The sequence below is a fragment of the Pseudophryne corroboree genome, chromosome 1 (assembly GCF_028390025.1).
Source record: "Pseudophryne corroboree isolate aPseCor3 chromosome 1, aPseCor3.hap2, whole genome shotgun sequence".
In the NCBI taxonomy this organism is placed as follows: domain Eukaryota; kingdom Metazoa; phylum Chordata; class Amphibia; order Anura; family Myobatrachidae; genus Pseudophryne; species Pseudophryne corroboree.
Genome location: NC_086444.1, coordinates 161,617,114 through 161,642,674, shown reverse-complemented (window position 1 = coordinate 161,642,674; position 25,561 = coordinate 161,617,114). Strand labels below are relative to the sequence as shown.

The 25,561-nt window shown below is 48.1% G+C and overlaps 1 protein-coding gene across 7 annotated transcripts in view; it reads right to left on the bottom strand.

The window, feature by feature from the left end:
• The window catches only part of GFM2 (GTP dependent ribosome recycling factor mitochondrial 2), a 119,769-nt gene that overhangs the window by 70,324 nt on the left and 23,884 nt on the right, over positions 1–25,561 (bottom strand). For all 7 annotated transcript variants that reach the window (XM_063963857.1, XM_063963855.1, XM_063963851.1 and 4 more), the window contains exon 4: positions 9,344–9,389. In XM_063963857.1, coding sequence (XP_063819927.1) covers positions 9,344–9,389 — 46 coding nt within the window. The remainder of the gene's footprint in view (positions 1–9,343; positions 9,390–25,561) is intronic.

Here is a 25,561-nt window from a genome sequence, read left to right as displayed (position 1 = left end):
AGTGGACATCTCTGAATCAGTGGGTGCAGATTAGACAGTCAATAGGTCGACACCATATGGTCAACATGCATTAGATCAACAGGGTCAAAAAGTTGATATGGAAAAGGATGACAGTACAAAAGATCAACATGGTCAAAGGTTGACGGAAATGGACAACACAAAAAGGTTCGACAAGTTTTTTTTTTGGGTGTTATTTTGTATGTTTAACTAGATAAGACCCCAATTAGTGGAAAGGTGTAACATCTTGGGCTTGCTTCAGTCGCCACGCTTCAGGCAAGGTCAGGGGAAAACGTAGGATTTCTAGAAGGGGGTTTTCAAATTAAATCAACAACCTTCTGCTCTGGTGAACACGGGACCTAGTGTGCGAGTCGAGGGGAGCAGTAAAATAATGTAGTACCGACCATGAGCATATATGTACTCATGTGTCTTTTCATACACTAGATAGTGTAAGGAAAAACGAGATTTATGGTAAGAACTTACCGTTGTTAAATCTCTTTCTGTGAGGTACACACTGGGCTCCACAGGGAATGACATTGGGGTGTAGAGTAGGATCTTGATCCGAGGCACCAACAGACTCAAAAGCTTTGACTGTTCCCAGAATGCATAGCGCCGCCTCCTCTATAACCCCGCCTCCGTGCACAGGAGCTCAGTTTTTGTTAACCAGTCCAATGCAGTAGCAGGCAAAAGAGAAGACAACTATTAGTAGCCACATACACCACATTCTCATGACAGGAGAAAGTGTCAGCGGCTAATGCCATACCAACCCAAAGAAGCTAAGTGCGTCAGGGTGGGCGCCCTGTGGAGCCCAGTGTACCTCGCAGAAAGAGATTTAACAATGGTAAGTTCTTACCATAAATCTCGTTTTCTGCTGGCGGGGTAATAATAATAATAATAATAATTTTATTTATATAGCGCTCTTTCTCCAATAGGACTCAAGGGTACACTGGACTCCACAGGGAATGACATTGGGGATGTCCTAAAGCAGTTCCTCACGGGAGGGGACGCACTGTAGCGGGCACAACCCGGCGTCCAAAGGAAGCATCTTGGGAGGCGGAAGTATCGAAGGCATATAACCTTATGAACGTGTTCACGGAGGACCACGTAGCCGCCTTGCACAATTGTTCAAGGGTCGCACCACGGCGGGCCGCCCAAGAAGGTCCAACAGACCGAGTAGAATGGGCCTTTATAGTAGCAGGAATTGGACGACCAGCCTGTACATAAGCATGTGCAATCACCATTCTAATCCATCTGGCCAAGGTCTGCTTGTGAGCAGGCCAGCCACGTGTGAAAACCAAACAATACAAAGAGATAATCAGATTTCCAGATAGGAGCTGTCCTCTTCACATAGATACGGAGAGCCCGTACCACATTCAAAGACCGCTCTTTGGAAGACAATTCAGGAGAGGCAAATGCCGGAACCACAATCTCCTGATTAAGGTGGAAAGACGACACCACCTTAGGTAAGTACCCGAGACGTGTTATAAGAACCGCCCAGTCACGGTGAAAAATCAGATATGGGGACTTACAGGACAAGGCACCCAAATCCGACACCTTTCTGGCAGAGGCAATAGCCAGCAGAAACAACACCTTAAGAGAAAGCCACTGAAGGTCTGCCGATTCAAAAGGCTCAAACGGAGGACCTTGCAACGCCTCCAGAACCACCGACAGATCCCAAGGAGCCACAGGCGGGACGTAAGGAGGTTGAATCCGCAACACACCCCGAGTAAACGTATGAACATCAGGTAAAGTTGCAATTTTTCTACGAAACCAAACCGACAAGGCAGAAATATGAACCTTGATAGAGGCCAGACGAAGGCCCAAGTCCAGGCCCTGTTGTAGAAAGGCCAAAAGTTTGGCCATACTAAACTTGTAAGCGTCATGATTGTTAGATGCGCACCAAGCAAAGTAAGAATTCCAGACCCTATGGTAAATCTGAGCGGAAGCCGGTTTCCGGGCCTCCAACATGCTTTGAATGACCGCCTCAGAAAATCCTTTGGCCCTCAAGACGGAAGCTTCAAGAGCCACGCCGTCAAAGCCAATCGGGCTAAATCCTTATAAACACAGGGGCCCTGAACGAGGAGATCTGGGCGCTGCGGAAGTAGAAGGGGACGCTCTATCGAGAGACCCTGAAGGTCTGAGAACCAATGCCGTCTGGGCCACGTTGGAGATATTAGAAGTAGTATTCCTCCTTCTTGCTTGAACTTCCTTATTACTCTGGGCAGGAGTGACACCGGAGGGAACACATACGGCAGTCGATAGTTCCATTGAATTGGCAGTGCGTCCACAAACGCTGCTTGAGGATCCCTTGTCCTTGCTCCAAAGACCAGAACCTTGTGATTGTGTCGAGATGCCATCAGGTCCACATCTGGAAGGCCCCACTTGTCCACGAGAAGTTGAAACACATCTGGATGGAGGCTCCAATCTCCGGCATGTATGTCCTGACGACTGAGAAAGTCCACTTCCCAGTTTAGGACCCCCGGAACGAACACTGCCGATATGGCTGGCAGATGGCGTTCCGCCCACTGAACAATCCGTGATACTTCCCTCAATGCCATGCGGCTTCGAGTGCCGCCTTGATGATTGATGTACGCCACCGTGGTGGCGTTGTCCGACTGTACTTGAACAGGTCTGTTCTGTATTAAATACTGGGCCAAGTTCAATGAGTTGAACACCGCCCGCAATTCCAGAGTGTTTATCGGGAGGAGAGACTCCACCTTGGCCCACCGACCCTGAAGGGAGTGTTGCCCCAACCTCTCAGACTGGCTTACGTCGTCAGAAGGACCCAGTTGGAGATCCAGAAGGGACGACCCCTGCTTAATCGTTGGTATGAAGCCACCAGCTCAGTGACAGACGGACCTCCGGAGACAAGGAGATCATTTGAGATATGATCCGGTGAGGCAGGTCATCCCACTTGGCAAGAATCAGCTTCTGCAGAGGGCGGGAATGGAATTGAGCGTACTCCACCATGTCGAAAGCTGACACCATGAGACCTAGCACTTGCATGGCCGAATGTATCGACACTTACGGACGAGATAGGAAGCACCGAATCCTGTCCTGAAACTTCAGGACCTTCTCCTGAGACAAGAACAACCGCTGGTTGTGAGTGTCCAACAATGCCCCCAGGTGCACCATGCTCTGGGTAGGGACCAGGGAAGATTTCTTCCAGTTGATGAGCCACCCGTGGGCTTGCAGAAACTGGATAGTCAGATCCAGATGGCGTAGGATAGTTTCTGGTGAATTTGCCAGGATCAACAAGTCATCCAGGTACGGTAGGATCCTGACCCCTTGACGGCAGAGTACAGCCGTCATTACCGCCATGACTTTGGTAAAGACTCACGGAGCTGTGGTCAAACCAAAAGGTAACGCCCGAAATTGGTAATGGAGGTTGCCAACCGCAAACCTTAGGTACTGCTGATGTGACACTGCAATGGGAATATGCAGGCAAGCATCCTGTATGTCCAGGGAGACCATATAATCCCCAGGTTCCAAGGCCAGAACAATAGAGTGAACAGTTTCCATACGAAACTTGGAGACCCTCACAAATTTGTTCAAGGACTTGAGGTTGAGAATGGGCTGGGAGGACCCATTCGGTTTCAGGACTAGAAACAGCGGTGAATAGTACCCCTTGCCTCTCTGAGCCAGAGGCACCTGTACCACCACTCCTGTGTCCAGGAGGGACTGTACCACCGAATGAAGAGTTTTTGCCTTCACCTGATCCGAAGGAATGTCTGTCAGGCAAAATCGATGAGGGGGGACGATTCTTGAAGGATACGGCGTAACCTCGAGTGACGACTTCCCGCACCCAGGAATCGGAAGTGGTCTTCAACCATTCCTGGGTATACCCTAGAAGTCGGCCCCCCACCCTGGGATCCCCCAGAGGGAGGCCCGCCCCGTCATGCTTGTCAGTTTTGGAAGCAGGCTGACGGGCATACCAGGCCCGTTTGAGCTTATTGGGTTTGGAAGTGCGAGCCTGTTTCGAGTACGCCTGACCTTTTGCTTTCCCTGAAGGATGAAAGGAGCCAAATGGAGTACGCTTGGCCTTCGGCACCGAAGGAGCAGTGCTCAGTAGACATGCTGTTTTAGCAAACGCTAAGTCAGCCACTATCTTGTTGAGGTCTTCTCCAAAAAGAATGTCTCCCTTAAAAGGGAGTACTTCCAGGAGTTTTCTTAGAGTCCAGATCCACAGATCAGTACCGTAACCAGAGAATCCGGCGAGCCAAAATGGATGTAGTAGAAGCCGTGGCCGCCAGAATACCGGCATCAGAAGCCGCCTCCTTAATGTAATGAGACGCTGTGACAATATAAGACAGACATTGTCTAGCATGATCAAAAGCGTTGGAAGACAACTCCGCCTCCAGATCCTGAGCCCATGCTTTAACAACTTCTGCAGCCCATGTCGCTGCAATGGTGAGCCTATGCGCAGCACCAGTTAGGGTGTAAATCGCCTTTAAACAACCCTCAACACGCTTATCCGTCGGTTCTTTCAGAGACGTTACGGTAGTTAGCGGCAGAGCTGAGGATACCACCAGCCGCGCCACTTGCGAATCCACTGGCGGGGGTGTTTCACAATTTTTACTTCGCTCCGCAGTGAGAGGGTAGCGAGCCAGCATCTTCCTGTGAGGCGTGAATTCTTTCCTGGATTTTCTCAGGATTCCTGACGCATGTCAAATAAATGGTCAGAATGAGGTAAAACTTGTTTAACCACTTTCTGAGGTTTAAACCTGTCCGGTTTCTTAGGGGCAGCATCAGGCTCCGGGGCAGCATCAGGCTCCGGATCATCAGTAATTTGAAGAATGGTCCTGATAGCCTCCAACAAGTCAGGAACATCCACCTGTGAAACAGATTCCCCATCAGAAGCGTCAGGATCAGAATCTGTGGGGTCAGTATAAAACGCCATCCTCATCAGACGAGGAGTCTGGGACGTTGGTGGATTGTGGGGAAGTAATGGCCCGCTTACAGGACCCCTTGGTCTTAGGCAGGCGAGGGTTAGACTTCTGAGTAGTCAGTGATTGGTTCAATTGCTGTAACTGAGCGGACAGTTGATCTGCCCATGGCGGGTTAACTGCGGGGACTATAAGCGGTTGTACCGGCACAGGAGGTCCCATAGTCTAGTTACCAGCGTACTCAATAGCGTGGAAAAGGTAGCCCAAGGTGGGTCATTTTGAACCCCCGTTGCTACAGTCCCACTTGGGGGTAAGGATCCCCCCGAACCTGAACCCTCAGCTGCTATGTTTTCCTCAAATGTGTCTGCAGCGTCACCACCAAGCAATGTGGGATTAGCCCCAGCAACATTGCCCTTTGTAGCTGACATAACCGAAAGCTCAATGCAAGGCAACACAGTACAATATCGGCAGCACAATACCTGACAAGAACCCCCTGTGCAGTGTATCAGCACAAACAGGGAATTCAGGAGGTATATGGTGACTAAAAATTACAGAGAAAAATACACACAGAGTATATCCTGTGAATTACCTATATTAAAAGATAAACTTGACGCACTTAGCCCCCTCAGGTTACAGAATATAGAGATAGCAATCTGAGTAAGATACACGAAATGGAGGTCACACAGCAGCTATATGCACACACACATAGCGGGTCATTCCGAGTTGTTCGCTCGCAAGCTGCTTTTAGCAGCTTTGCACACGCTAAGCCGCCGCCTACTGGGAGTGAATCTTAGCTTATCAAAATTGCGAACAAAAGATTAGCAGAATTGCGAATAGACACTTCTTAGCAGTTTCTGAGTAGCTCCAGACTTACTCGGCATCTGCGATCAGTTCAGTCAGTTTCGTTCCTGGTTTGACGTCACAAACACACCCAGCGTTCGCCCAGACACTCCTCCGTTTCTCCAGCCACTCCCGCGTTTTTCCCAGAAACGGTAGCGTTTTTTCGCACACACCCATAAAACGGCCAGTTTCCGCCCAGAAACACCCACTTCCTGTCAATCACATAACGATCACCAGAACGAAGAAAAAACCTTGTAATGCCGTGAGTAAAATACCTAACTGCATAGCAAATTTACTTGGCGCAGTCGCACTGCGGACATTGCGCATGCGCATTAGCGACTAATCGCTCCGTTGCGAGAAAAAAATAACGCGCGAACAACTCGGAATGACCCCCCTAGTCACAATGTACAATGCAGAAATTATGACATGCAATAAAACTGCACTGGACTAGCAATACAGAGTAGTACTATGTATAGCTATACGCTCAATAGTACTTGTACTAAATAACCCTGACTAAATGCACTCTTTCTTAACTAACACTGTCAGCAGACATATAGAATACTTAAGTGTCCTGTAAAATGCACAGCGCTGACATGCAGGCGGCTTTACAGAGGAGGATTAGCTCAAACAGTCCCAGGATCAGCTCAGCTTGTCCTAATGGCGCCCAAAACACTGACAGGGAGTGAGGGAGAGAGATATGCAGTTCCACGGCGGGAACATTTACTCTAAATGGCGCCCTGGGGCTGGGCGAGGGGCTACAGGTCAAAGCCATATCCCCTTGCTGGACTTCACCACCGGGTACTGTGGGCTTTTATTAATGGTTTATGAGAGAAAACCGACCTGTGCCCTTGCCCTGGTGGTCTAGTGGTGTCCCTGTACTACCACAGTGTCCACGCCAGTGTGCGCGGCCCGCCTCCCACCGGCCGCGCAAGATCGCGATTACAGCGGGTCCCGCCAAGGGGACTCACTTACCTCCTCCCTGAGTGCGGCCACGCGATCCAGGAGAACAGCGGTCGTGTGTGTGACTAACAGGAAGAAAGCCAGAGCCTCCGCTGTAGGTACCCGGCAACCAGGGCGCGGGAGTGTACAGCGCCGCTGGGGGAGGTGATAGAGCTGCAGCATGAGATGTCTGACTGACATCTAACACTTACAGTGACTCTGCTGCAGCCCTTGAAGTCTTCATTTTTCTTTAAAAAGCTTCTTCTTAGTTGTATGCCTGCTTACTACATGGCACTAACTACAAAACTGAGCTCCAGTGCACGGAGGCGGGGTTATAGAGGAGGCGGCGCTATGCATTCTGGGAACAGTCAAAGCTTTGAGCCTGTTGGTGACTCGGATCAAGATCCTACTCTACACCCCAATGTCATTCCCTGTGGAGCCCAGTGTACCCCGCAGCAGAAACAGTATTAATAATTAACACTATAGATGGTGTAGATTGTATTGGGCAGTGTTTCCCAACCTCGGTCCTCAAGGCGCACTAATGGTCCAGGTTTTAGTGAGGTCTATGCTTGAGCACAGATCGTTAAATCAAAATAACTGAGGTACCAATTAAGTCACCTGTGCTCAAGTATGGCTGTATCAAACATATTTAATATAAACATAGTCAGGAAGAGGTTAAACTTTTCATAATAAATAAAATAACAGAACCAGTAGCAGACAGAACTGCACTTTCTAAGCACACATTCTCCCACCTCATGGTAAGGCGCCAGTCTCTTCTTCCTGGTAGCTACTCTCTGGTCCAGTGCACTGATTGAGCACTCTGATCTCCACACACAGCAAACTTGGTAGAAGAAGCTGCTACACTGGGCATATGCAGAAGCTCAGCTCTATCCCATAAACTACAAGTTGTGGTGGCAGCTATAGTAATTGTATTATATACTATTGCTACTGTTGTCATAATTTGAGCCACTTGCTAAGGGGAGGGGGGTTTTCGGCAACCAGAAACTCCTCCCTGCATTTGCCTATGAAGGTGGCTCACTTCGCTACCGCTGTGCTCACCACAGATTACTATTCCCAATCGTAGTCCACATGGATAGTAAATCAAGCCAAAGTAAAAAATAAAAAAAACATTGAAAAATAAACGTGTGGACCATGGGGGTCATTCCGAGTTGTTCGCTCGTTGCAGATTTTCGCTATACTGCGATTAGTCGCTTACTGCGCATGCGCAAGGTTCGCAGAGCGCATGCGCTTAGTTATTTTACACAAAAGTTAGGTATTTTACTCACTGCATAACAAAGCTTTTTCATCGCTGTGCTGATCGTAGTGTGATTGACAGGAAGTGGGTGTTTCTGGGCGGAAACTGGCCATTTTATGGGAGTGTGCGGAAAAACGCAGGCGTTCGAGTTGCAAAACACAGGAGTGGCTGGAGAAACGGGGGAGTGTCTGGGCGAACGCTGGGTGTGTTTGTGACGTCAAACCAGGAAGGAAAAGGACTGAGCTGGTCGCAATGGCTGAGTAAGTCTGGAGCTACTCAGAAACTGCTAAGAAATTTCTATTCGCAATTCTGCTAATCTTTCGTTCGCAATTCTGCTATGCTAAGATACACTCCCAGAGGGCGGCGGCTTAGCGTGTGCAATGCTGCTAAAAGCAGCTAGCGAGCGAACAACTCGGAATCACCCCCCATATGTGTGTCAACCATTGTCACGTCAACCTTATGAACCTGTCGACCTTAAGCACAACCTTTTACATGTCCCCTAATTCATGTCGACCATATGGTGATGACCTATTAGCTATCGATCCATCATCCGGAACCCCAATCAGGCCCTGTATCATTTTATAAAATATCACTTTTTCCCCATATAGACACAAGAATGTATCCAAGAATGTATTTTGTGTGTCTTAAACCCATGATTCAATTAGTCTTAAACCCGAGCACATATAGGGCCTGATTCTAAGTTGGGAATAAAGTAAGAGCAAGCAAGTAACTGCGCACCTAGACATACCAAGCTGCAATGCAAGGGGTGCAAGTACATACATAAGTTTGCATGTGGGGTAAATACAGACTGCTTTTGCATGTAGTCCACAGATGCTGGGCAACTTTAGGTTTACACTGCAATTCAGATCACAGTTTGGACACTCCCAACGCAAATCTAACCCTCTCTGCACATGTTACATCTGCCCCATCTGCACTGCAGCAGGGTTTTACCCAGGTGCACAGTTACTTGCTCTATCTTAGGGTGTGTACAGACGGTGAGATATTTTCTTTCGATTTTGACTATATAGTCAAAATCGCAAGAAAAGTTAGTGCAGATCGCAAGGTGAAAGTCACCTTGCAATCCCAATGCGCTGTCCCGCCAGGTTAGCATCGCAAGAAAAGATAGACTGTGCAGGCAAGTCAATACGTGCTAGATCGGTGTACCATCTAGTTCATCTCACATGTCAATGACATCTCACATAAGCCAAAATCTCACATAAGCCAAAATCGTAAGCACACATAGTCCATATCTCAAGAAAAGTTAGTTAAAATCTGTGCTATCTGGGCTCCGGGGAGTTCAAGGGAAATCGCAAGTGAAAATCGGGCATAGCAAGGATCTCCCCATGTGTACACACCCTTACTGTATTCCCAAATCAGAATCCGGCGCATAGTACATACTGATAATACATCAGATTATTGTTCTTACTTGGATATTGGAGGGTTGATGATACTCCGTAGTGATTTGATATCACCTGCAAAATGGAAGCAAAATTAATTGTGTGCCGTTACTGTGGTACAGGAATTACAGTTGTTGTATAAACTCACATAATGAGATCACATATTACAAATGTCTATTCTCATCTTCTGAATCAGCAATAACGTTAATAAATTAGTAATAATAGGATTTTGATAACCTAGCGGTGAATCCTTTTCTCCTAGTCCGTAGAGGATGCTGGGGACGACATCAAGACCATGGGGTATAGATGGGATCCGCAGGAGACATGGGCACTCTAAAGACTTTATTGGGTGTGAACTGGCTCCTCCCTCTATGCCCCTCCTCCAGACCTCAGTTGTAGGAACTGTGCCCAGGGAGATTGACATTTCGAGGAAAGGAATTACTTAACTAGTGGTGAGATATCTACCAACTCACACAATCAACCATGCCGCACACATGGCATTCAACATAACACACGCCAACAGGCATGAACTAATTGCAGCAACATGCTGAAACCAAGATAACACAACTTGTGTAACTGTAATAACTAAACTGCAGGTAGAGTACGCACTGGGATGGGCGCCCAGCATCCTCTACGGACTAGGAGAAAAGGATTTACCGGTAGGTTATCAAAATCCTATTTTCTCATACGTCCTAGAGGATGCTGGGGACGACATCAAGACCATGGGGTCTATACCAAAGCTCCAGTACGGGCGGGAGAGTGCGGATGACCCTGCAGCACCGATTGACCAAACTTTAGGTCCTCATCGGCCAAGGTGTCAAACTTGTAGAATTTTGCAAATGTGTTTGACCCTGACCAAGTAGCTGCTCGGCAAAGTTGTAATGTCGAGACCCCCTGGGCAGCCGCCCAGGAGGAGCCCACCTTCCTAGTAGAATGGGCCTTCACCGACATCGGTAACAGCAATCCAGCCGTAGAATGAGCTTGCTGAATCGTACCTCTGATCCAGCTCGCAATCGTCTGCTTGGAAGCAGGGCACCCAATCTTGTTGGGAGCATACAGGACAAACAAAACCTCTGTTTTCCGTATCCGAGCTGTTCTAGCGACATAAATCTTCAAAGCTCTAACCACATCTAGAGACTTTGACTCAGCGAATGTGTCAGTAGCAACTGGCACCACAATAGGTTGGTTTATGTGGAAAGAGGAAACCACTTTTGGAAGAAAATGTTGACGAGTTCTCAACTCTACCCTATCTTCATGGAAGATCAGGTAAGGGCTCTTGTGGGACAAGGCCCCCAATTCAGACACCCGCCTTGCGGATGCCAACGCCAAAAGCATCACCACTTTCCAAGTGAGAAACTTCTACTCTATTTCTTGTAGAGGCTCAAACCAACCCGATTGAAGGAACTGCAACACCACATTAAGGTCCCATGGTGCCACTGGAGGCACAAATGGAGGCTGGATGTGCAGAACCCCTTTCACGAACGTCTGAACTTCTGGAAAGGAGGCCAATTGTTTTTGAAAGAAAACTTATAAGGCCGAAATCTGGACCTTGATTGACCCCAATCTAAGGCTCGCATAAACACCAGCCTGCAGAAAATGGAGAAAACGTTCCAACTCAAACTCTTCTGTAGGAGCCTTCTTGGATTCACACCAAGACACATTTTCTCCAAATACGGTGGTAATGTTTAGACGTTACTCCTTTCCTGGCCTGAATAAGAGTGGGGATGACTTCCTTGGGAATACCCTTTCGGGCTAGGATCCGACGCTCAACAGCCATGCCATCAAACATAGCCGCGGTAAGTCTTGATATACACACGGCCCCTGCTGTAGTAGGTCCTCTCGAGAAGGAAGAGGCCGAGGATCTTCTATGAGCAACTCCTGAAGATCTGGATACCAAGCCCTCCTTGGCCAGTCTGGGGAAATGAAGATTGCTCAAACTCTTGTTCTTATTATTTTGAGAACTTTTGGAATCAGTGGAAGTGGAGGAAAATAAGAATTTACTTACCGATAATTCTATTTCTCGGAGTCCGTAGTGGATGCTGGGGTTCCTGAAAGGACCATGGGGAATAGCGGCTCCGCAGGAGACAGGGCACAAAAAGTAAAGCTTTAGGATCAGGTGGTGTGCACTGGCTCCTCCCCCTATGACCCTCCTCCAAGCCTCAGTTAGGATACTGTGCCCGGACGAGCGTACACAATAAGGAAGGATTTTGAATCCCGGGTAAGACTCATACCAGCCACACCAATCACACTGTACAACCTGTGATCTGAACCCAGTTAACAGTATGATAACAGCGGAGCCTCTGAAAAGATGGCTCACAACAATAATAACCCGATTTTTGTAACTATGTACAAGTAATGCAGATAATCCGCACTTGGGATGGGCGCCCAGCATCCACTACGGACTCCGAGAAATAGAATTATCGGTAAGTAAATTCTTATTTTCTCTATCGTCCTAGTGGATGCTGGGGTTCCTGAAAGGACCATGGGGATTATACCAAAGCTCCCAAACGGGCGGGAGAGTGCGGATGACTCTGCAGCACCGAATGAGAGAACTCCAGGTCCTCCTTAGCCAGGGTATCAAATTTGTAGGATTTTACAAACGTGTTTGCCCCTGACTAAATAGCCGCTCGGCAAAGTTGTAAAGCCGAGACCCCTCGGGCAGCCGCCCAAGATGAGCCCACCTTCCTTGTGGAATGGGCATTTACATATTTTGGCTGTGGCAGGCCTGCCACAGAATGTGCAAGCTGAATTGTATTACACATCCAACTAGCAATAGTCTGCTTAGAAGCAAGAGCACCCAGTTTGTTGGGTGCATACAGGATAACAGCAAGTCAGTTTTCCTGACTCCAGCCGTCCTGGAACCTATACTTTCAGGGCCCTGACAACATCCAGGAACTTGGAGTCCTCCAAGTCCCTAGTAGGCGCAAGGCACCACAATAAGCTGGTTCAGGTGAAACACTGACACCACCTTAGGGAGAGAACTGGGGACGAGTCCGCAGCTCTGCCCTGTCCGAATGGACAAACAGATATGGGCTTTTTTGAGAAAAAACCCACCAATTTGACACTCGCCTGGCCCAGGCCAGGGCCAAGAGCATGGTCACTTTTCATGTGAGATGCTTCAAATCCACAGATTTGACTGGTTTTAAACCAATGTGATTTGAGGAATCCCAGAACTACGTTGAGATCCCACAGTGCCACTGGAGGCACAAAAGGGGGTTGTATATGCAATACTCCCTTGACAAACTTCTGGACTTCAGGAACTGAAACCAATTCTTTCTGGAAGAAAATCGACAGCGCCGAAATTTGAACCTTAATGGGCCCCAATTTGAGGCCCATATACACTCCTGTTTGCAGGAAATGCAGGAATCGACCGAGTTGAAATTTCTTCGTGGGGCCTTCCTGGCCTCACACCACGCAACATATTTTCGCCACATGTGGTGATAATGTTGTGCGGTCACCTCCTTCCTGGCTTTGACCAGGGTAGGAATGACCTCTTCCGGAATGCCTTTTTCCCTTAGGATCCGGCGTTCCACCGCCATGCCGTCAAACGCAGCTGCGGTAAGTCTTGGAACAGACATGGTACTTGCTGAAGCAAGTCCCTTCTTAGCGGCAGAGGCCATAAGTCCTCTGTGAGCATCTCTTGAAGTTCCGGGTACCAAGTCCTTCTTGGCCAATCCGGAGCCATGAGTATAGTTCTTACTCCTCTACGTCTTATAATTCTCAGTACCTTAGGTATGAGAAGCAGAGGAGGGAACACATACACCGACTGGTACACCCACGGTGTTACCAGAACGTCCACAGCTATTGCCTGAGGGTCTCTTGACCTGGCGCAATACCTGTCCCGTTTTTTGTTCAGACGGGACGCCATCATGTCCACCTTTGGTATTTCCCAACGGTTCACCATCATGTAGAAAAACTTCCCGATGAAGTTTCCACTCTCCCGGGTAGAGGTCGTGCCTGCTGAGGAAGTCTGCTTCCCAGTTTCCACTCCCGGAATGAAACACTGCTGACAGTGCTATCACATGATTTTCCGCCCAGCGAAAAGTCCTTGCAGTTTTTGCCATTGCCCTCCTGCTTCTTGTGCCGCCCTGTCTGTTTACGTGGGCGACTGCCGTGATGTTTTTCCCACTGGATCAATACCGGCTGACCTTGAAGCAGAGGTCTTGCTAAGCTTAGAGCATTATAAATTTACCCTTAGCTCCAGTATATTTATGTGGAGAAAAGTCTCCAGACTTGATCACACTCCCTGGAAATTTTTTCCTTGTGTGACTGCTCCCCAGCCTCTCGGGCTGGGCTCCGTGGTCACCAGCATCCAATCCTGAATGCCGAATCTGCGGCCCTCTAGAAGATGAGCACTCTGTAACCACCACAGGAGAGACACCCTTGTCCTTGGATATAGGGTTATCCGCTGATGCATCTGAAGATGCGATCCGGACCATTTGTCCAGCAGATCCCACTGAAAAGTTCTTGCGTGAAATCTGCCGAATGGAATTGCTTCGTAGGAAGCCACCATTTTTACCAGGACCCTTGTGCAATGATGCACTGACACTTTTCCTGGTTTTAGGAGGTTCTTGACTAGCTCGGATAACTCCCTGGCTTTCTCATCCGGGAGAAACACCTTTTTCTGGACTGTGTCCAGAATCATCCCTAGGCACAGCAGACGTGTCGTCAGGATCAGCTGCGATTTTGGAATATTTAGAATCCATCCGTGCTGTTGTAGCAGTATCCGAGATAGTGCTACTCCGACCTCCAACTGTTCCCTGGACTTTGCCCTTATCAGGAGATCGTCCAAGTAAGGGGTAATTAAGACGCCTTTTCTTCGAAGAAGAATCATCATTTCGGCCATTACCTTGGTAAAGACCCGGGGTGCCGTGGACAATCCAAACGGCAGCGTCTGAAACTGACAGTGACAGTTCTATACCACGAACCTGAGGTACCCTTAGTGAGAAGGGCAAATTTGGGACATGGAGGTAAGCATCCCTGATGTCCCGGGACACTATATAGTAGAGATGAGCGCCTGAAATTTTTCGGGTTTTGTGTTTTGGTTTTGGGTTCGGTTCCGCGGCCGTGTTTTGGGTTCGAACGCGTTTTGGCAAAACCTCACCGAATTTTTTTTGTCGGATTCGGGTGTGTTTTGGATTCGGGTGTTTTTTTCAAAAAACACTAAAAAACAGCTTAAATCATAGAATTTGGGGGTCATTTTGATCCCAAAGTATTATTAACCTCAAAAACCATAATTTACACTCATTTTCAGTCTATTCTGAATACCTCACACCTCACAATATTATTTTTAGTCCTAAAATTTGCACCGAGGTCGCTGTGTGAGTAAGATAAGCGACCCTAGTGGCCGACACAAACACCGGGCCCATCTAGGAGTGGCACTGCAGTGTCACGCAGGATGTCCCTTCCAAAAAACCCTCCCCAAACAGCACATGACGCAAAGAAAAAAAGAGGCGCAATGAGGTAGCTGTGTGAGTAAGATTAGCGACCCTAGTGGCCGACACAAACACCGGGCCCATCTAGGAGTGGCACTGCAGTGTCACGCAGGATGGCCCTTCCAAAAAACCCTCCCCAAACAGCACATGACGCAAAGTAAAAAGAGGCGCAATGAGGTAGCTGTGTGAGTAAGATTAGCGACCCTAGTGGCCGACACAAACACCGGGCCCATCTAGGAGTGGCACTGCAGTGTCACGCAGGATGTCCCTTCCAAAAAACCCTCCCCAAACAGCACATGACGCAAAGAAAAAAAGAGGCGCAATGAGGTAGCTGTGTGAGTAAGATTAGCGACCCTAGTGGCCGACACAAACACCGGGCCCATCTAGGAGTGGCACTGCAGTGTCACGCAGGATGTCCCTTCCAAAAAACCCTCCCCAAACAGCACATGACGCAAAGAAAAAAAGAGGCGCAATGAGGTAGCTGACTGTGTGAGTAAGATTAGCGACCCTAGTGGCCGACACAAACACCGGGCCCATTTAGGAGTGGCACTGCAGTGTCACGCAGGATGTCCCTTCCAAAAAACCCTCCCCAATCAGCACATGATGCAAAGAAAAAGAAAAGAAAAAAGAGGTGCAAGATGGAATTGTCCTTGGGCCCTCCCACCCACCCTTATGTTGTATAAACAAAACAGGACATGCACACTTTAACCAACCCATCATTTCAGTGACAGGGTCTGCCACACGACTGTGACTGATATGACGGGTTGGTTTGGACCCCCCCCAAAAAAGAAGCAATTAATCTCTCCTTGCACAAACTGGCTCTACAGAGGCAAGATGTCCACCTCATCTTCACCCTCCGATATATCACCGTGTACATCCCCCTCCTCACAGATTATCAATTCGTCCCCACTGGAATCCACCATCTCAGCTCCCTGTGTACTTTGTGGAGGCAATTGCTGCTGGTCAATGTCTCCGCGGAGGAATTGATTATAATTCATTTTAATGAACATCATCTTCTCCACATTTTCTGGATGTAACCTCGTACGCCGATTGCTGACAAGGTGAGCGGCGGCACTAAACACTCTTTCGGAGTACACACTTGTGGGAGGGCAACTTAGGTAGAATAAAGCCAGTTTGTGCAAGGGCCTCCAAATTGCCTCTTTTTCCTGCCAGTATAAGTACGGACTGTGTGACGTGCCTACTTGGATGCGGTCACTCATATAATCCTCCACCATTCTATCAATGTTGAGAGAATCATATGCAGTGACAGTAGACGACATGTCCGTAATCGTTGTCAGGTCCTTCAGTCCGGACCAGATGTCAGCATCAGCAGTCGCTCCAGACTGCCCTGCATCACCGCCAGCGGGTGGGCTCGGAATTCTGAGCCTTTTCCTCGCACCCCCAGTTGCGGGAGAATGTGAAGGAGGAGATGTTGACAGGTCGCGTTCCGCTTGACTTGACAATTTTGTCACCAGCAGGTCTTTCAACCCCAGCAGACTTGTGTCTGCCGGAAAGAGAGATCCAAGGTAGGCTTTAAATCTAGGATCGAGCACGGTGGCCAAAATGTAGTGCTCTGATTTCAACAGATTGACCACCCGTGAATCCTTGTTAAGCGAATTAAGGGCTCCATCCACAAGTCCCACATGCCTAGCGGAATCGCTCCGTGTTAGATCCTCCTTCAATGTCTCCAGCTTCTTCTGCAAAAGCCTGATGAGGGGAATGACCTGACTCAGGCTGGCAGTGTCTGAACTGACTTCACGTGTGGCAAGTTCAAAGGGCATCAGAACCTTGCACAACGTTGAAATCATTCTCCACTGCGCTTGAGACAGGTGCATTCCACCTACTATATCGTGCTCAATTGTATAGGCTTGAATGGCCTTTTGCTGCTCCTCCAACCTCTGAAGCATATAGAGGGTTGAATTCCACCTCGTTACCACTTCTTGCTTCAGATGATGGCAGGGCAGGTTCAGTAGTTTTTGGTGGTGCTCCAGTCTTCTGTACGTGGTGCCTGTACGCCGAAAGTGTCCCGCAATTCTTCTGGCCACCGACAGCATCTCTTGCACGCCCCTGTCGTTTTTTAAAAAATTCTGCACCACCAAATTCAAGGTATGTGCAAAACATGGGACGTGCTGGAATTTGCCCATATTTAATGCACACACAATATTGCTGGCGTTGTCCGATGCCACAAATCCACAGGAGAGTCCAATTGGGGTAAGCCATTCCGCGATGATCTTCCTCAGTTGCCGTAAGAGGTTTTCAGCTGTGTGCGTATTCTGGAAACCGGTGATACAAAGCGTAGCCTGCCTAGGAAAGAGTTGGCGTTTGCGAGATGCTGCTACTGGTGCCGCCGCTGCTGTTCTTGCGGCGGGAGTCCATACATCTACCCAGTGGGCTGTCACAGTCATATAGTCCTGACCCTGCCCTGCTCCACTTGTCCACATGTCCGTGGTTAAGTGGACATTGGGTACAGCTGCATTTTTTAGGACACTGGTGACTCTTTTTCTGAGGTCTGTGTACATTTTCGGTATCGCCTGCCTAGAGAAATGGAACCTAGATGGTATTTGGTACCGGGGACACAGTACCTCCAAAAGTCTCTAGTTGGCTCTGCAGTAATGATGGATACCGGAACCACGTTTCTCACCACCCAGGATGCCAAGGCCTCAGTTATCCGCTTTGCAGTAGGATGACTGCTGTGATATTTCATCTTCCTCGCAAAGGACTGTTGAACAGTCAATTGCTTACTGGAAGTAGTACAAGTGGGCTTACGACTTCCCCTCTGGGATGACCATCGACTCCCAGCGGCAACAACAGCAGCGCCAGCAGCAGTAGGCGTTACACGCAAGGATGCATCGGAGGAATCCCAGGCAGGAGAGGACTCGTCAGAATTGCCAGTGACATGGCCTGCAGGACTATTGGCATTCCTGGGGAAGGAGGAAATTGACACTGAGGGAGTTGGTGGGGTGGTTTGCGTGAGCTTGGTTACAAGAGGAAGGGATTTACTGGTCAGTGGACTGCTTCCGCTGTCACCCAAAGTTTTTGAACTTGTCACTGACTTATTATGAATGCGCTGCAGGTGACGTATAAGGGAGGATGTTCCGAGGTGGTTAACGTCCTTACCCCTACTTATTACAGCTTGACAAAGGGAACACACGGCTTGACACCTGTTGTCCACATTTCTGGTGAAATACCTCCACACCGAAGAGCTGATTTTTTTGGTATTTTCACCTGGCATGTCAACGGCCATATTCCTCCCACGGACAACAGGTGTCTCCCCGGGTGCCTGACTTAAACAAACCACCTCACCATCAGAATCCTCCTGGTCAATTTCCTCCCCAGCGCCAGCAACACCCATATCCTCCTCATCCTGGTGTACTTCAACACTGACATCTTCAATCTGACTATCAGGAACTGGACTGCGGGTGCTCCTTCCAGCACTTGCAGGGGGCGTGCAAATGGTGGAAGGCGCATGCTCTTCACGTCCAGTGTTGGGAAGGTCAGGCATCGCAACCGACACAATTGGACTCTCCTTGTGGATTTGGGATTTCGAAGAATGCAGTTCTTTGCTGTGCTGCTTTTGCCAGCTTGAGTCTTTTCATTTTTCTAGCGAGAGGCTGAGTGCTTCCATCCTCATGTGAAGCTGAACCACTAGCCATGAACATAGGCCAGGGCCTCAGCCGTTCCTTGCCACTCCGTGTCGTAAATGGCATATTGGCAAGTTTACGCTTCTCCTCCGACAATTTTATTTTAGGTTTTGGAGTCCTTTTTTTTCTGATATTTGGTGTTTTGGATTTGACATGCTCTGTACTATGACATTGGGCATCGGCCTTGGCAGACGACGTTGCTGGCATTTCATCGTCTCGGCCATGACTAGTGGCAGCAGCTTCAGCACGAGGTGGAAGTGGATCTTGATCTTTCCCTAATTTTGGAACCTCAACATTTTTGTTCTCCATATTTTAATAGGCACAACTAAAAGGCACCTCAGGTAAACAATGGAGATGGATACTAGTATACAATTATGGACTGCCTGCCGAGTGCAGACACAGAGGTAGCCACAGCCGTGAACTACCGTACTGTACTGTGTCTGCTGCTAATATAGACTGGTTGATAAAGAGATGTCTATGTAACTATGTATGTATAAAGAAGAAAGAAAAAAAAACCACGGTTAGGTGGTATACAATTATGGACGGACTGCCTGCCGAGTGCAGACACAGAGGTAGCCACAGCCGTGAACTACCGTACTGTACTGTGTCTGCTGCTAATATAGACTGGTTGATAAAGAGATGTCTATGTAACTATGTATGTATAAAGAAGAAAGAAAAAAAAACCACGGTTAGGTGGTATACAATTATGGACGGACTGCCTGCCGAGTGCAGACACAGAGGTAGCCACAGCCGTGAACTACCGTACTGTACTGTGTCTGCTGCTAATATAGACTGGTTGATAAAGAGATGTCGTAGTAGTATGTATGTATAAAGAAGAAAAAAAAACCACGGTTAGGTGGTATACAATTATGGACGGACTGCCTGCCGAGTGCAGACACAGAGGTAGCCACAGCCGTGAACTACCGTACTGTGTCTGCTGCGACTGGATGATAAATGATATAAAAAATATATATATATATCACTACTGCAGCCGGACAGGTATATATTATATATTATATAATGACGGACCTGCTGGACACTGTCTGTCAGCAGAATGAGTTTTATTTTTATAGAATAAAAAAAACAACAACACACAAGTGAAGTCACACGACGAGTGTTTAACTTTTTCAGGCAATCACAATATAAGTATACTACTAACTATACTGGTGGTCAGTGTGGTCAGGTCACTGGTCAGTCACACTGGCAGTGGCACTCCTGCAGCAAAAGTGTGCACTGTTTAATTTTAATATAATATTATGTACTCCTGGCTCCTGCTATAACCTATAACTGGCACTGCAGTGCTCCCCAGTCTCCCCCACAATTATAAGCTGTGTGAGCTGAGCAGTCAGACAGATATATAATATATATAGATGATGCAGCACACTGGGCTGAGCCTGAGCAGTGCACACAGATATGGTATGTGACTGAGTCACTGTGTGTATCGCTTTTTTCAGGCAGAGAATGGATATATTAAATAAACTGCACTGTCTGGTGGTCACTCACTATATAATATTATGTACTCCTGGCTCCTGCTATAACCTATAACTGGCACTGCAGTGCTCCCCAGTCTCCCCCACAATTATAAGCTGTGTGAGCTGAGCAGTCAGACAGATATATAATATATATAGATGATGCAGCACACTGGGCTGAGCCTGAGCAGTGCACACAGATATGGTATGTGACTGAGTCACTGTGTGTATCGCTTTTTTCAGGCAGAGAATGGATATATTAAATAAACTGCACTGTCTGGTGGTCACTCACTATATAATATTATGTACTCCTGGCTCCTGCTATAACCTATAACTGGCACTGCAGTGCTCCCCAGTCTCCCCCACAATTATAAGCTGTGTGAGCTGAGCAGTCAGACAGATATATAATATATATAGATGATGCAGCACACTGGGCTGAGCCTGAGCAGTGCACACAGATATGGTATGTGACTGAGTCACTGTGTGTATCGCTTTTTTCAGGCAGAGAACGGATATATTAAATAAACTGCACTGTCTGGTGGTCACTCACTAGTAAACTCTCTGCACTCTCTACACTTCTACAGTACTCCTCCTAGTCCTAAGCTCCAGTAAATCTCTCTCTCTTATAATCTAAATGGAGAGGACGCCAGCCACGTCCTCTCCCTATCAATCTCAATGCACGTGTGAAAATGGCGGCGACGCGCGGCTCCTTATATAGAATCCGAGTCTCGCGATAGAATCCGAGCCTCGCGAGAATCCGACAGCGTCATGATGACGTTCGGGCGCGCTCGGGTTAACCGAGCAAGGCGGGAAGATCCGAGTCGCTCGGACCCGTGAAAAAAAACATGAAGTTCGTGCGGGTTCGGATTCAGAGAAACCGAACCCGCTCATCTCTACTATATAGTCCCCTTCTTCCTGGTTCGTTATCACTGCTCTGAGTGACTCCATCTTGATTTGAACCTTTGTAAGTGTTCAAATTTTTTTAGATTTAGAATAGGTCTCACCTAGCCTTCTGGCTTCAGTACCACAATATAGTGTGGAATAATACCCCTTTCCTTGTTGTAGGAGGGGTAATTTGATTATCACCTGCTGGGAATACAGCTTGTGAATTTTTTCCCATACTGCCTCCTTGTCGGAGGGATACCTTGGTAAAGCAGACTTCAGGAGCCTGCGAGGGGGAAACGTTTCGACATTCCAATCTGTACCCCTGGGATACTACTTGTAGGATCCAGGGGTCCTGTACGGTCCCAGCGTCATGCTGAGAGCTTGGCAGAAGCGGTGGAAGGCTTCTGTTCCTGGGAATGGGCTGCCTGCTGCAGTCTTCTTCCCTTTCCTCTATCCCTGGGCAAATATGACTCTTATAGGGACGAAAGGACTGAGGCTGAAAAGACGGTGTCTTTTTCTGCAGAGATGTGACTTAGGGTAAAAACGGTGGATTTTCCAGCAGTTGCCGTGGCCACCAGGTCCGATGGACCGACCCCAAATAACTCCTCTTCCTTTATACGGCAATACACCTTTGTGCCGTTTGGAATCTGCATCACCTGACCACTGTCGTGTCCATAAACATCTTCTGGCAGATATGGACATCGCACTTACTCTTGATGCCAGAGTGCAAATATCCCTCTGTGCATCTCGCATATATAGAAATGCATCCTTTAAATGCTCTATAGTCAATAAAATACTGTCCCTGTCAAGGGTATCAATATTTTTAGTCAGGGAATCCGACCAAGCCACCCCAGCTCTGCACATCCAGGCTGAGGCGATCGCTGGTCGCAGTATAACACCAGTATGTGTGTATATACTTTTATATGATATTTTCCAGCCTCCTGTCAGCTGGCTCCTTGAGGACGGCCCTATCTATAGACGGTACCGCCACTTGTTTTGATAAGCGTGTGAGCGCCTTATCCACCCTAAGGGGCGTTTCCCAACGCGCCCTAACTTCTGGCGGGAAAGGGTATACCGCCAATAATTTTCTATCGGGGGGAACCCACGCATCATCACACACTTCATTTAATTTATCTGATTCAGGAAAAACTACAGGTAGTTTTTTCACATCCCACATAATACCCTCTTTTGTGGTACTTGTAGTATCAGAAATATGTAACACCTCCTTCATTGCCCTTAACGTGTGGCCCTAATAAGGAATACGTTTGTTTATTCACCGTCGACACTGGATTCAGTGTCCGTGTCTGTGTCTGTGTCGACCGACTAAGGTAAACGGGCGTTTTAAAACCCCTGACGGTGTTTTTGAGACGTCTGGACCGGTACTAATTGTTTGTCGGCCGTCTCATGTCGTCAACCGACCTTGCAGCGTGTTGACATTATCACGTAATTCCCTAAATAAGCCATCCATTCCGGTGTCGACTCCCTAGAGAGTGACATCACCATTACAGGCAATTGCTCCGCCTCCTCACCAACATCGTCCTCATACATGTCGACACACACGTACCGACACACAGCACACACACAGGGAATGCTCTGATAGAGGACAGGACCCACTAGCCCTTTGGAGAGACAGAGGGAGAGTTTGCCAGCACACACCAAAAAACGCTATAATTATATAGGGACAACCTTATATAAGTGTTTTCCCTTATAGCATCTTTTTATATATTTCTAACGCCAAATTAGTGCCCCCCCTCTCTGTTTTAACCCTGTTTCTGTAGTGCAGTGCAGGGGAGAGCCTGGGAGCCTTCCCTCCAGCCTTTCTGTGAGGGAAAATGGCGCTGTGTGCTGAGGAGATAGGCCCCGCCCCTTTTTCGGCGGGCTCGTCTCCCGCTCTTCAACGGATTCTGGCAGGGGTTAAATATCTCCATATAGCCCCCGGAGGCTATATGTGAGGTATTTTTTTGCCAAAAAATAGGTTTACATTGCCTCCCAGGGCGCCCCCCTCCCTGCGCCCTGCACCCTCAGTGACTGCCGTGTGAAGTGTGCTGAGAGCAATGGCGCACAGCTGCAGTGCTGTGCGCTACCTTAAGAAGACTGAGGAGTCTTCTGCCGCCGATTCTGGACCTTCTTCTCTTTTCAGCATCTGCAAGGGGGCCGGCGGCGAGGCTCCGGTGACCATCCAGGCTGTACCTGTGATCGTCCCTCTGGAGCTAATGTCCAGTAGCCAAAGAAGCCAATCCATCCTGCACGCAGGTGAGTTCACTTCTTCTCCTTTAAGTCCCTCGTTGCAGTGATCCTGTTGCCAGCAGGACTCACTGTAAAATAAAAAACCTAAGCTAAACTTTTCTAAGCAGCTCTTTAGGAGAGCCACCTAGATTGCACCCTTCTCGGCCGGGCACAAAAATCTAACTGAGGCTTGGAGGAGGGTCATAGGGGGAGGAGCCAGTGCACACCACCTGATCCTAAAGCTTTACTTTTTGTGCCCTGTCTCCTGCGGAGCCGCTATTCCCCATGGTCCTTTCAGGAACCCCAGCATCCACTAGGACGATAGAGAAAAACATATACTGACCGAAACACCCACTGGGTCACCAGTGTATCCACTGCCATTGCTTGAGGGTCTCTCGACCTGGAACAGTATCTCTGAAGCTTCTTGTTTAGATGAGATGCCATCATGTCTACTTGAGGAACTCCCCAAAGACTCGTCAACTCTGCGAAGACTTCTTAGTGGAGGCCCCACTCTCCTGGATGGAGATCGTGTCTGCTGAGGAAGTCTTCTTCCCAGTTGTCCACTCCCGGAATGAAAATTGCTGACAGAGCTCTAACATGTCTTTCTGCCCAGAGGAGAATCCTTGTCATCTCTGCCATTGCCTCTCTGCTTGCCTGTTTATGTACGCGACTGCTGTTACATTGTCCGACTGGATCTGCATGGGATCTTGAAGATGTACCGCTTGTAGAAGGCCGTTGTAAATGGCTCAATTCCAGAACGTTTATGTGAAGGCAGGCTTCCTGACTTGACCATTTTCCTTGGAAGCTTTCCCCCTGTGTGACAGCTCTTCAGCCTCGGTGACTTGCACCCGTGGTTATTAGGACCCAGTCGTGAATCCCAAACCTGGGTCCCTCTAGCAGGTGAGAACTGTGTAGCCACCACAGGAGCGAAATCCTGGCTTTGGGGGACAGGATTATTTTCCGGTGTATGTGTAGGTGGCATCCGGACCACTTGTCCAACAGGTCCCACTGGAATACTCTTGCATGAAATCGGCCAAACTGTCTGGCCTCGTAGGCCGCTACCATTTTCCCCAACAACCGAATGCATTGATGGATCAACACGCTTGTTGGTTTCAATATTTGTTTGACCATTTTCTGGATTTCCAGAGCCTTTTCCACTGGAAGAAATACTCTCCGTACTTCTGTGTCCAGAATCATCCCTAAAAAGGACAATCTTGTCGTCAGTTCCAACTGCGACTTTGGAAAATTAATGATCCAATCGTGTTGTTGGAGTATTGACAGGGAGAGTGCGAAGTTCTGCACCAACTGTTCCCTTGATCTCGCTTTTATCAGGAGATCGTCTAGATAAGTAATTATATTGACTCCTTTTTAACAAAGGAGGACCATTATATCCGCCATCACCTTGGTGAATACCCTCGGTGTCGTGGAGAGTCCGAATGGCAACGTCTGAAACTGGTAATGGCAATCCTGTACTGCGAATCTCAGATAAGCTTGGTGAGGAGGATAAATGGGAACATGCAAGTAAGCATCTTTTATGTCTACTGACACCATAAAGTCCCCCTATTCCAGACTGGAAATCACTACTCTCAGGGATTCCATCTTGAACTTGAACCTTTTCAGGTAGAGATTCAGATTTTCAGGTTTAAAATCGGTCTGACCGAGCTGTCCGGCTTCAGAACTACGAAGAGGCTTGAATAAAAAAAAAAACCTTCTCCTTACTGTGCCAAGGGTACCAGGACAATGACCTGATCCTGACAATTTTTGAATTGCCGTTGTTACTGCCTCTCTTCCCGGAAGAGAAGCTGGCAAGGTCGATTTGAAAAATCGGCATGGGGGGACATCTTGAAACTCTAGTTTGTTCCCATGGGACACTATTTGTAAGACCCATTTGGTCCAGGCCAGATTGAATCCAGATTTGGCTGAAAAGTTTCAGACGTGCTCTCACCCGAGCAGACTCCCGCAAGGGAGCCCCAGCGTTATGCTGCAGATTTGGCAGAAGCAGGGGTGGACTTCTGCTCCTGCGATCCGGGAGACGCTGCGGATTTCTTTCCTTTTCCCCTTCCCCTACCTGCAAAAAAAGGGGAGACCTTTGGCCTTTTTGTATTTGTTGGGCCGAAAGGACTGTATGTGAGAGTGATGTGTCTTTTTCACCGGTGTAGGAGTATAAGGCAAGAATGCTGACTTACCTGCGGTAGCCACCGAGACTAACGCATCCAGCCCATCAACAAACAAGGCCTCACCTTTATACGGGAGAGCCTCCATATTTTATTTTGGAATCTACATCAGCATTCCACTGGCGAATCCACAACACCCTCCGAGCCGATACAGCCATGGTAGCGGTTCTTGATCCCAAGAAACCAATATATTTCATAAATTCTAGTACGTACGCAGCAGCGTCTTTGATATGACCTAACGTTAGGAGTATCTTGTCTCCATCTATTGTGTCAATGTCTAATGACAAGTTTTCTGACCACTTTTCAATAGCACTACTCACCCACTCACAGACAATGGTAGGCCTGAGTAGTGTCCCATTGGCCACATCAATAAATCACCTCACTCACTTGCAGTCTGTCGGCTCCTTAAGTGAAGCC